Source organism: Lacerta agilis, chromosome 2 (genome assembly GCF_009819535.1).
Source record: "Lacerta agilis isolate rLacAgi1 chromosome 2, rLacAgi1.pri, whole genome shotgun sequence".
NCBI classification, from domain to species: domain Eukaryota; kingdom Metazoa; phylum Chordata; class Lepidosauria; order Squamata; family Lacertidae; genus Lacerta; species Lacerta agilis.
Window position 1 is genome coordinate 83299585 of NC_046313.1, and position 12694 is coordinate 83312278.

General features: G+C 41.5%; 1 protein-coding gene across 1 annotated transcript in view; it reads left to right on the plus strand.

Annotated features, from left to right (window-relative positions):
• LOC117042324 overlaps nucleotides 1-12694 on the plus strand; it is a 71193-nt gene that overhangs the window by 38911 nt on the left and 19588 nt on the right. The window contains exons 17-25 of the mRNA XM_033141871.1: nucleotides 264-366; nucleotides 2206-2411; nucleotides 3192-3280; nucleotides 4798-4872; nucleotides 5136-5268; nucleotides 7100-7254; nucleotides 8607-8892; nucleotides 10476-10543; nucleotides 12254-12355. Coding sequence (XP_032997762.1) covers nucleotides 264-366; nucleotides 2206-2411; nucleotides 3192-3280; nucleotides 4798-4872; nucleotides 5136-5268; nucleotides 7100-7254; nucleotides 8607-8892; nucleotides 10476-10543; nucleotides 12254-12355 — 1217 coding nt within the window. The remainder of the gene's footprint in view (nucleotides 1-263; nucleotides 367-2205; nucleotides 2412-3191; nucleotides 3281-4797; nucleotides 4873-5135; nucleotides 5269-7099; nucleotides 7255-8606; nucleotides 8893-10475; nucleotides 10544-12253; nucleotides 12356-12694) is intronic.

Here is a 12694-nt window from a genome sequence, read left to right on the forward strand (position 1 = left end):
GGTGAGGGAAGACCAGGGGGGGAGGGGGGACCCAGGGCAGACACATCGTCATTATAATGTTTTCCTGACGGTGCCCACATTGTTTGGGAGAGGGTAAGGTGAATGAATAGCGCCCCACCAAGGCTGCTCACAGAGCCCTGCAGACCTTAAATCCACCACTGTTCTGGCATATGATAATATCATTTCCTGACAAGGGTGGATTCAGAATCTGAAATCAGATCCTCAAATTCACAAATTATACCAGAGTATTCCTTTTCTTTAAGGGGAGAATGAAGAAGAAGAAGAAGCTTTCTCGGACAAGTACCACAATGGCCGTGTACTGGCAGTGGATTCCTGCAAGAATTATTCTCTCTTTTTAAGTTGTGGGTAGGTGAATAGTTTAATGTTACCTTTTGTAACATGGGAAAAGGGAGACAGGATGATACATGTGCTATAAAATCCATAAATCTATATTATGGCTGCATGCCCCAGACCAGCATCCAGCATAGTGGGGCAAATGCCACCACTGCTGACACCAGCATTATTTTAATCTTTTCTTTAAAAAAAAATCTTAAATTTTTTTTTTTAAATTAAATCTCCACCCTAAGAAGAGAAGTACTGGGTAGGAGGGAGATGGCTTCAGGCAAAGCTGGCATGCTTTATCATAATTTCAGTATTGTTGTTGCTTTTTTGTTGTTGTTTTTCAGGTGGGGTATCACTCTTGTTAAAGAGTATTTGAAAAAAATAAATAAAAACTAAGTGGAAATAAATATTATTCCCCGCCTCAAAAAGAGTACAAGTCTCCATTTTGCCCATTGTGAAATATGATAACTTGCAGACATCCAGTGAATTTTTATTTATTTATTAAGTGTGCAACCTGGAGATAGAGAAATGCCTGTGTGCATGGAAGAAGGTTGCAGGGGGGGGAGTGATTTAGGGGAGGGACAAAATAACACAGCCCAGACACATTCCATTAAGCCCACCCACTGGTGTGGGCAAGTAGCTGCAGAATAGTAATATAGTCAATATCTATTTGGGTTTTTAAATGAGTGTGTAGAATCCAATCCCCCATGCAGAAAACCAAATCTGAATGACCTGCTTGTGTTTCTTGAAGCATCTCATACTAGAAGCATGGGGAATTAGATTTAGCTGGCAGGCCAGATCTTCATTTACCCCAGCCCCTGTGGGTCAACTTTTTTCAGGTGGTTGATAATGTCCACCAGTCAATCACCTGCTGCCATAACAAGAGCATGTAATTTCTTCACCCACCCACCCCCGCTCTGCCTCTGCAGAGAAAGATATTTGGATTCAAAGCACCTCCTTCAGCAATTGAAATTGCAACTTCTAGAAAAAAAGAAAATGCAGCATTTTCTCTCTCCAGGGGGAACAGAATGGATTCAAAGCACTGGAGGAAGATCTTTGAATCTATACCACTTCTACCTGACCCCTTGGCTATACTAGGGAGTTCCCAATACTAGTTGATTTTGGGGGCTGCGTTTTGAAGCACTGGCAATCAGCTGATTGACACCTGTGGAGGGCTTTTTTCAAGCACCTATAATTAGCTGATGTCTAGCTGATAGTACGAGCTTCAAATTGCCTCTTCTTTGAAGCTCTCTTCGGCAACAAGCTAAGAGAGAGGGGTATGGTGCTAACAGGTAGAATTAGTTGGGGGTATGTGCTTTTAGCTCACTGAAATCAAAGAGTGTGGCCAAAGTATATGAAAACATTTTTTTAATAGGAATTTAAGCAGGAAATGAATAACGTGGGGAGGACAACAATTTTCCTTCAGCCTCCCATGCCCCTTCTAAATCTGTTCTGCAGAGTCTCTTACCCCCTCTGGAGAAGATTTAAGTAGACATGGGGGGTTGCAGGGTAGAGGGAGAATGACTTAAAATTACTTCTTCCCCATTCTGCTCATGGAAGTCTTACCATCAGCTGAGCAACACTGTTGGATACAAGATTGTGTGTCTTTTATAATTTTGTTTTATTTTTCAAACGTAGGATTTCATTTATTTAATACAAACAGTAAAAACTCATGATTTTAGAAAAACCTTCATCCTGTAATCAGGAACCTGGTATACTCAGTGCTAAACTGAAGTTCACATGAAATGTGTATGATTTAATTCCAGTTTGCTTTAGTACTGTGTTGGTCTTGAAAGTAAGCTTCTGCATAAGAGTGAGTTAAATTCTAAGACCATTTCCTATGATGTTCCCTTTATTTTCTAGTTCAGATTCCACAATAAAGCTATGGGATACACAGAAGAATTTGGTGGCAGATATCACTCTCGATAACACTTTAAGCACAGCCTGTTTTCTGAATAGTTCGGGTGATATTTTACTGGCTTTCAAAAATGATATTTACGTCTTGTCTCACAGTAAGACACTGGGCTTATTGAATGCAAATATTGATGCCTCTGGCATCTCAGCAACAGGTAACCTCTATAATTATATTAACAGAATTTCTTCATTTTTAAATAATATGTCATACTCAGGCAGTCTGATCCCATCCATTTTTACTCAGAAACAAGTCATACTGCATTCACTATGGCCTATTCCCGTGTAAGTGTGTATAGGATTGCAGCCTTTTCTGCTAGTTGGTGTATAGGATAATTTGGCATGATACAATTAGCAAACTTATCTCTAACCAGCATTTAGTATTCATAGGTACACCAACACTAACCAGTATTAACAGAAACCAAGGTTTCTGTCATAACCATGTTTTGAAATGGGGTTTGAACTCTTGGTCTGTGTCAATCATGGTAAGTACGTCCTGGAATTTCTGAAAGTCGGCACTTTGACTTGTCTTGGGCAAGTCAATCGAGAAATCGTGTATTGTACATGGGGTTTGCTCAACAATTTTGGGTTTGAACCTATTATTAAAGAGAAGAAGGATCCATTCTGGAAGAGGAAGTGTACTTTGCAAATTGGGAACCAGACTCAGGAAATCATGGTTTTCAGGGAAATTGCCTACCCTGGCTCATTGTGGTATCTTATTTGGCAGTGTTTTACTGTTCATTTGAGTCAAGAACAGAAAAATTAGTTGTTGATAACCAATCTGCATGTGAAAAACAACTCATATTTCTTTTTATTGTTTTCGGGGGTATAATGCTAAGTAAAAATTGTAAATAAAATAAAAGTGGTTTATCATTACGATTTCATGTTGCAATGTGAATGCTGCAATATAAATGCTGCTATCATGATCTCTTCTCCAGAATCCTATATTTTTGAAAGTCAACCTGTAGAAGACCTAGACAGAGGGAAAACTTACATCTCGAAGCCTGTTGAGATGGCATCATATCTGGTATGTTGTAACTGGCAGAGCATTTTTAGCAACATGAAGAAACAGAGGTTGCCTAAATACTGTGCTCTTGGAGACATGATTCACTAAACTGAATTGCATCTAAAATCAGGTGCAAAGTCTGCCACCCGCTGTTAGATGCAGTACATTGCAATAACTGCAAAACTAACATGTGTTTTAAAACTTAGATTTGGAATCTGTTATTAACAAAATAATATACAGTGGAACCCCGGGTTACATACCCCCCCCCCCGTGTTGCGGACGTTCGAGTTGCAAACGCCTGCAACCTGGAAGTGTTTCAAGAGCACGCGCGACCCCCAGATGTGCAGCAGCATTCTGCACACTTCGCGCATGCGCAGAAACGCTCAAATCGCGCTTCTTCCGGGTTGTTGTTTTTTGCGTTTGTGATACGCACGCCCGCGTTACATCCCGTGACCCGGAACGGATCGCTTACGTAACCCAGGGTATCACTGCCCCCCCCCGTATGATATGTTGAAAACTAGATTGCCACAGTTTATTTAAGTAAATTCAACATTATGTAATGTTTCTAGAATTAATTTATAGTAGATATGTTTTGGGGCCGTTTGAAAGCACGTAAAGTGCAAGTAGATAAATAGGTACCACTCCAGCGGGAAGGTAAATGGCGTTTCCGTGTGCTGCTCTGGTTCGCCAGAAGCGGCTTTGTCATGCTGGCCACATGACCCGGAAGCTGTACGCTGGCTCCCTTGGCCTATAGAGCGAGATGAGCGCGCAACCCCAGAGTTGTCCGCGACGACCTAACGGTCAGGGGTCCCTTTACCTTTACATTACTTCGGTGCAGATCAATTTTTGTATAGGATCAGATTTCACAAACTTGCAATAAATACTTTTCATAGTCTCACTCTCTTAAGTCTTTAAGGCTAAAATATGATAACCACGTACTTGGTAGTAAACATAGGCGGAATCTACACACGTGTAAAAACCACTGTGAAAATGCTTTTAAAACAAACATTTTGAAAAATACATTGAATTTTACATTGCTTACTGTTTACATCTTGTGTCACATTTGTATGTGACTTTACACACTTTACAACACATTTAAAACATTTTATTTGCAGCTGTGTAGCTGAGTCCATAATTTAACTCGATGGGACTTACCGTACAGTGGTACCTCTGGTTAAGTACTTAATTCATTCCAGAGGTCCGTTCTTAACCTGAAACTGTTCTTAACGTGAAGCACCACTTTAGCTAATGGGGCCTCCTCCTGCTGCTGCCCCACCAGAGCACAATTTCTTCTTTTCCTGAAGAAAGTTCTTAACCTGAAGCGTTATTTCTGGGTTAGCAGAGTATGTAACCTGAAGCGTATGTAACCTGAAGTGTATGTAACACGAGGTACCACTGTACTTCTGCATGTATATATATAGGATTGAACTATGACTTGAACACACTGAACATCTGTAACACATATTCCTGTTCATTAATAGCAATATTATAAAAAATAGACTTTTATCATACCATGAATATCTTTTCTATTTCTCTAGGTACCTTACAAGGGATATGCCTTCACTGAAGACTTCACATCAGACTTGTTGGTTTTACCAAAGAAGAAAGGAAAGGTTGGGTTATAGTGTAATGAAGCATATTTTGCACAGTTATGACACAGATCCTTCAATATCACAAAAGACACCTATATTGAGTTTTAAGTTATATCAACAGCTATTTAAATTTAATTGGCAAATAATGAATTAATCCGTTAAAGGGCATATAATTAGTTGTAAACAGGTGAAGTAATTTTAGATGTTCAATTATAAACAATTTTATAAATAATAATAATAAGCAGATTACATGCATTTGGTTTTTTTTTCCTCTTCCCTATTAGCCAGTCTGGAGATTACCAGTGGCTCCCTCAGCAATCTACTGCTCTCCCTGTACCTCAGACGTTTCTCTGAATATATGTGATTTCCTGCTCCAACCTGCAACTCCCGACTTAGAAGAACGTGATAAAGCTGAAAGTAATGGTTTTAAAATAAATATAATCAGGGGGAGCCGTTCTTTTAATGATCTTTGGGTTTGCTCTCCCCTCCATCTTGGAAACCTATCCCAAAACAGTGCAACTGTGTTTTTCCCTGGCATGGCAGAGCCTGTTCCTTATCAGCTTGCTTCAGCACACAATACTAGAAGTCCTTTGTGACTCAGAGAAGCTGGGAACTGGTTTCGCCCTTTTCTACCTTGCATCTTGATTGCTCCTGTCCATTCCATGGCCCCATTTTCATTTTCATTTCACACCCATTCCCCTTTTGTTCCCTCGGTGGTATCTGCAGTGCTTCTAACTGTAGCTGAGGAACGGTGTGAGCTGATGAATTTATTGGCTGCTTGTTAGGGCTTGTTATTTTGTTCACAGTCAGAAGCACAGCTGAGCGAAGCATGGGCTCTATCACACTGGTCTTCAGCTGGTAGGTCAGGACCCAAAGTGGGTCACAGCCTGATTTGAGGTGGGTCATAGCAGGAGCACTACTATCATGCGGATATGTGGTATAAGATTAAGAAATGGGCGTGCATATTTGGATTCTAAAGGGGTCCTGGGTCTGGAAAGATTGAAGATATTTACTCTATCACATTTCTTTTGGTGCTGAACAGTGAAAAACTGCTATGCAATATCTAGCAAATTACTCCTTTTAATAGCAAGGTGGGGGGCTCCCCTGTTGGTTGACTTGGAAGCAAAGCAGGGCCACCCACAAATACAAAAGAGGCATCTGCAAGTTGGGGGCAACCCTGAGATTTTACAGAAATAAGTCTTTCAAAGTTAGATTCCCAAGGGAGTCCCTGTGCAGCATGTCACAGTCTCATTGTTCTTCATTGCAAGTCCACAGCAGGGCAGGCTACAACAAATAGCAAGTACCCTTTTAAAACAGATAAAAATCACTACAGACCATTCCTAAATGAAACAGAGAAATAAAAATTCAGCAAGGGAGGTGAGTCACAGAAAACAAAGTCCCTGAACTATCAGAGGTCAAGGTAAAGAGGTATGACTTCAGCAAATTATATAATGAAGGCAAATTATATAATGAAGGCAGTTGATGCAGTTCTGTGGGGAGGGAGATCCACAGCTTAAGGGCTGCCACGGTGAAAGCCCACTGCCAGCTACAATTCCCCACACTTCTGAGGGAGGCGGAACTACTGAGCAAGATTTCTCTGCATATCGTAACTCTCGAGAAGGTCGGTAGGGATGGAGATAGTCTTTCAGATATTTGGGGCCTACGCCAAGCACAAAAGGTAAAAGCACATCTCCACCAGACCAGCATTCTTGGAGGTTACTCTCATTGTAATAAATTTTCAGGTAATTGCATTTAGGAACATTGTTTGCAATAAAGCAAAGTTAAAAGTATATATAGTCACACATCACTCAGTTCTATTTTCAGTGTTTTGATGATATAGATTTCCCCTTGTAAATGTGAGAGAAATGTTCTAGGCTGCACACTGCATCTCCAAGAATGAGTCTTGGCTAAGAAAGTAGGCTAGTAATTAAAGATAGGTCAAACCAGAAGTGGGGAATATGAAAGAAGGACCAAATGAATGTAAAACTGTTGGCTGAAGAAGTGTGCATGCACACGAAAGCTCATACCAAGAACAAACTTAGTTGGTCTCTAAGGTGCTAGTGGAAGGAATTTTTTATTTTGTTTTGTTTTGATGTTGGCTGAATATTTGCTTTGCTTAAAGAAGCGTGCTATCTCACTTTGGTCTAGTAAAGTCTATCTCCCTAGTCAAAAGTTTCATTGACTCTTAAGATTGCAGGGAGCAGAAGCAACGGATATGATTGGAATTCTCACTGTTTTCTTTCCTCAGTGTCCGAAAGAATGGTTGTGACAGAAGATAAGAAGTATGTGCCTGGGCCAAAATTTCCAGCACAAACTCATTTAGAAATACCTTTCTTTGGAGTTTCTCCATGTTCATCTGTAGTCTGTGAAGAGCCCAAGACAGAAACACAACCGAAGGAGCAGGTTTGTATTACCTTCTTTATAGCTGATTTAACTATACTGTTAGAGTAGCAGGCTTCACTTGGAGAGTGGAAAAACAGAAGCTATAGGTTTCTTTGTCTCAATATCCTGGGCATGCATCCCCTTTTAAAATTTTCATTGGAGCCAAGTTTGTTATATCATTGGCTTACTATGCAATTTTAAAAGAAATGTTCCTGCTGATTTGAACTGAAGCGTACAGCAATACTCTATATCTCGTGTGATACATGACTCAGATAAGACTTGGACCCCTTTAAGAGACACAGGGCTAAGGGACACCACAACCTCTCATCTGTGGCTAAGGGAGCACTTTTCCCCAGTACTCCTAGAGTTGCTAAGAGAGCAGGTGTCTGTTCGAAATATCAGAAGACTGCTCTCATTATGGGCTGAGTTTACAGCCCCACTTCCTTGGCTCAGAGGACCTCAGTGGGAACTTCTGTCTGGTATGACACCAGGGCAGAGCTGTCAACCTTTTCCCTTTTTTGTGGGAAATTCCCTTATTATAGCATTGGGAAACAGCAGGGAGGGTTGACAGCTATGCACCAGGGAAGATCAAGGGCAAAAAAATTATGCCTTAATAATCCCAATTCCATATGTGCACCATGTAATTTATGATCCTGTACTAGATTTTGAGCATGGCTTTATTTTGGGAGTCTTTTGTAAGCTGCTATGGCAACCTAGTTTGGACTATAAAGCAGGATAGAAGAATTCTAAGTAAGTACCTCAGAACATTTGCTCTACTACTTAATTTTAATGGCAGCGACCTCGTATGTATTGATTCCCTGAATTTGTAGACAGGTGGCCAAAACAGAGATGTTACGACTACTTTATACCATATGTGGACAAGCTTTTCCCATCAAGGGTAAAAAGCCACAGGAAAATTGTTTGTAAGGTCAGATAGCCAAGAACACTCTTGCAGAACACACTATGTTCACAAGAGGGGTTTAAGAATTGCCTTCTTTGGCACATGTCTATTAAATGGCAGCTTCCTATGACTTTGACAGAAAAGTGATCAACTTCACCAGGTCCCATAACTCCAGATTCAGCAATTAGCTATTCTGCTTCACTTGTATGCTAATATTCTTGAGAGGAAAACATCTCCTTTTGCTCTTTCACTCGCTCTCTTGCCCTTTCCTTCTTAGCTGTCTGGACTTATAAAACATGGAACGTTTCCACAATTTTTGATTTAGCTGGGGTCTACATTACAGTTACAGGATTGCCAGATTTTATGTTGCCAGACCTTTGGAAATCTCAGAAAATGTGTGTGTTTTTAAGGGTGTTGGAACTGAATCCTCTTCTTCTTCCTGAAAACTAATGCTACTTTTATGCTTGTTAAGGTTGCTTCAACAGAGAGTGTGTTACCCATAGTGGAGCCAGTACAGGACATTATAAGTAAAGAGCTGTGTTTGATAAAAGAAGAAACAGTCCCAGAAGCTCCAGAAGATTCAGGAGCTGCAGAAGCTCCAGAAGATTCAGGAGCTGCAGAAGCTCCAGAAGATTCAGGAGCTGCAGGAGCTCCAGAAGATTCAGGAGCTCCAGAAGCTCCACATTCAAAGCAAGAGACTATCCAAACTTTGAAGAAAAAAAGGACCTCAGAGGGCTTAGATTCAATTCCACACATAGGTATTCCAAGTTATCTACTTCCACTATTTGCTTTCAGTGGAGTTTCCTTTTCCTGTTCTTGACCATGCCCCCCCCCAATGCCTCAGGTTCACAATTTGGCTTGAAAGATGCCTTTCCTTGGCTAGAAAAGGAGGCATTGTTCAAACCTAGTTTCAACAGAGGGGCAATTTCAGTTGCAGCTGGCGAGGAAAAGATTAGCCTTATCTCACCAGCAGAGATACACGCTCCTGTACATTGAAATCCTCCCCCACCAGCCGCACTACAATTGCACTTGAAAGAAGCCTTCTATTATAGCCATGGGGGGGGGGATGCAGGCCTAATTACTGGCACAAGAGTTTAAGCACATCTTTTGTTTTAGTTTCATTCTTTTCTATGGGAAGAGGGCATTGGAGGGCATTCCTTCAACTGAGGGTGATATATCCCCTCTGATACATATAGACAGAGTCCAGTTCTTCAGGTGCCTCTCCAGAGGTAGAGCTAGCCTTCTGTTCCAGATCAACCCTGCCTCGCACACAGAATGCTTGGTTCCTGCTTGAACTTTCAAGAAGCTGGCTGTTTTCCTTCTTCAGGCCTAAACTTTAAAAAATCGTTTCCTTACAGTGTATTTCCCTCCCTGCCCCTTTCCCATTCTCAACCCATCTCCCAATGCATTGAGCACAAACTTGAAATGGAGGACCACAAACCAGCAAATGGGTTTAGGAGCCTTCCTCACTCCACCTGCATCAAGAAGAGCCCTTTACCAGGTAGTGCAGTGGCATTGCATCCTCTTCCTCAGCACCAACAACTACCCCATAAAGCACCCATGACAGACAGTTCTGGATCAGTGGCACCATCTGTAGCTCACCCAGAAGCATCCCAACTCCCTCCCCTTCATATAGGGCAGGTAGAGGACAGCCCAGCAGAAGTTGGAGCACTGCAAGTCCAGTGAACTGGAACAAGGCCAGGTGCCGGAGGAAGTCTGGGAATAAGTACTCAATTTAACACAAGCCCAAGCTCACTTTGAACCTCTCTGGTGAGAGACCTCCCAGAGTTCATACAATGAGCCAAATACTTAGTGGCTCCATGAGCCGTTCCATCAGAGGCAGCCAGTTCCTTATGTATCTACTCCATGCCTCATTCACCCCCTTATAAACACAAGAAGAGCAAAGCAAAAATTGCTGTATTGATAGACCAAGACATAAACTTAAGAAAATCCACAGTTCCCAAGGATCTCAGACTGCCCTTTGTCCAAGTGGCTTCCTTCCTCTGCCACGATGTCCCTTGACCATGAGCACGTGTCCTCCATGCAAAAAGACCAAACATCTCCTGAGAATCAAGGCAAGTAGACGATAGTTCTCCAAACTGGTCATAGCATAAAATAGGGTCATATTTCCCCCCTCCGGGATCCTCTATCTTGACTTGGATGCGCAAAAAGGAGAAAGAAAGCATCTGAAGAATTGGACCCTGCCTATCTCTGCCAGGTGTTAATCCAAGGTTGAAAGAATGCTTCTCATGTCAGGGCACCTTTAGATCCAACCCTTTATTTTCATGTAACTGGTATGAAGTCTCATAAAACTGAGAGGCTTTTTCATAATTTTTTGTAGATTCTTTAATTTATGAAACAACCAAAGGAAGATATTTGCACAAAGACAGACTATTCGAGCATGTAAAGGTATTAATCATCCTGTTTAATATTTTCTTTCATGTTGTTTAAATTCCATTGATTTAAACAGAAGCATTGATCATAACTAACTCCAGTTGAAAACAGTAAACATAAAGATACTTAATATTGGCCAAACTATATCACTAATTTACAGGGATGATTTTGGGTACGTGCTTTCTAAAGGCTATCTTACTAACTTACTACATAAATATCCCAGTGTTGATGTGAAGTATAGGTTTCACACCAAATGAAGCATGAGTTCTCAGCTATCCTTCTCTGGAGATCAAAAGTATAAAACAAGAACAAGCCAAACTTAAAACAGGCATAGGCAAACTCAGCCCTCCAGATGTTTTGGGACTACAACTCCCATTATCCCTGACCACTGGTCCTGTTAGCTAAGGATGATGGGAGTTGTAGGGGACATTGGTGCAAAACATCTGGAGGGCCAAGTTTGCCTATGCCTGACTTAAAACAAAAGCAGGCCTACAGCTCTCTGCTAGCTTCAGACTCTCCTTTCATTTTCTCTCCTAGACAGAACAACCAGGGGGTGATTCTTAAAGATACAGCAACACCAATTTATTGAGATTTTGTTACTTCACAGCGGAGGTTGATTGAAAATTACAGTTCTTTTAATTTTTTACTTGCCCACTTTACTGTAATCTCCAAAATGTTAAAAGTCCCCCCTTTCTTTCTCTGCTGTATCATTCTTAAGCTCAGTAACACAACCACAGCATAGGGCAAAACTTAAATTAGAGCTTACTATGCAATGAAATGGTAGTTTCAGTGATATAGAAGGATGGGTCACTGTGCAATGCACAATGAGAGGAGAGATTTCCCCCTCCCCACTCACTTCATTGCGCACTGAACAGCGATCTAATTGTATCCACCACATGATTGTAACATGCAATCAGTATGATTTTGGTTTTTCATATCCGTTCTTAGTTTGACACATGGAAGTTGCCTTTGGAGAGGACTGAAGTTAAGTAAACAGTGAAGGTCTCTGAGGTATATTTTGAGCTATCCAGCTCAATCCTGGGTAGAGAGAGATGTGGCCCGGGTGTTCAGGCATGCCAGTTGAACAATGCATCCACTTCCAGCATTAGCATCTCTTCTATGCCTGTACTGGGTGACTTCTAAAGCATTGGTCTTGGCCCTAAAGCTGGCATTGGTGCAAGACTCATGAATGCTGCCATCTACAGTGGCACACTGTCCTCTGTGGCATTGGCCGCATCTCTGTGGCAGGGCTATGTTCCTGCCCTGAGGATACAAGGTGTGTCCCATCAATGTTTACCTGGAGGTGGGACTGTGCTGCTTTCTCCTGGTGATGCTCACTTCCCAGGTGCTGGTTGTGCTTGTGATATTGTTGCTGTTGCCATGGAAGAGCTTCATTAGATCAGGGTAAGGTGAGATGCTTAACAGAAAGAAGCAGCACACTACATTTGTAGTGTTTGAATATAAGGCAGTGGTGACCAAACTCAGCCCTCCAGCTGTTTTGGGACTACAATTCCCATCATCCCTGACCACTGGCCCTGTTAGCTAGGGATGATGGGAGTTGTAGTCCAAAAAAGGCTGGAGAGCAAAGTTTGGCCACCACTGATATATGGGGTTTCTAACTGGGACAACTAGTTATATCATGTTTCTTATAAGATTAGGTATTTGAATTATGTGACGCTATGAAATATGCTGCATAATTTTTCAAAATCTGTGTGATATGCTTAGGAACCCAAGAAGCTCGTGCCCAAGAAGCTCCTGAAAATAGGAAGGTTGAGTCTCAAAACGATGCGGACACCCAAACATGCAAAAAAAAGTTTGCTTGCAAAGGTACTTTTTGTTATTCTAACAAACGAAATCATCTGGATTGCCGGTTGTTGGGGTGGAGGTGAAAGAAAGTTTGTTGTCATTTACATAGTAACTTTGCATGAGAGACACTTTTTTTTTCTTTCTCCCAAAGACAACACTTCTTATAATATGGCTTGGGTATAATAAGATACATGAGTATAATAAGATAAATGAGAGCCAGTTTGGTGTAGTGGTTAGGAGCGGCAGACTCGTAATCTGGGGAACCGGGTTCGTGTCTGCACTCCTCCACATGCAGCTGCTGGGTGACCTTGGGCTAGTCACACTTCTCTGAAGTCTCTCAGCCCCACTCACCTCACAGAG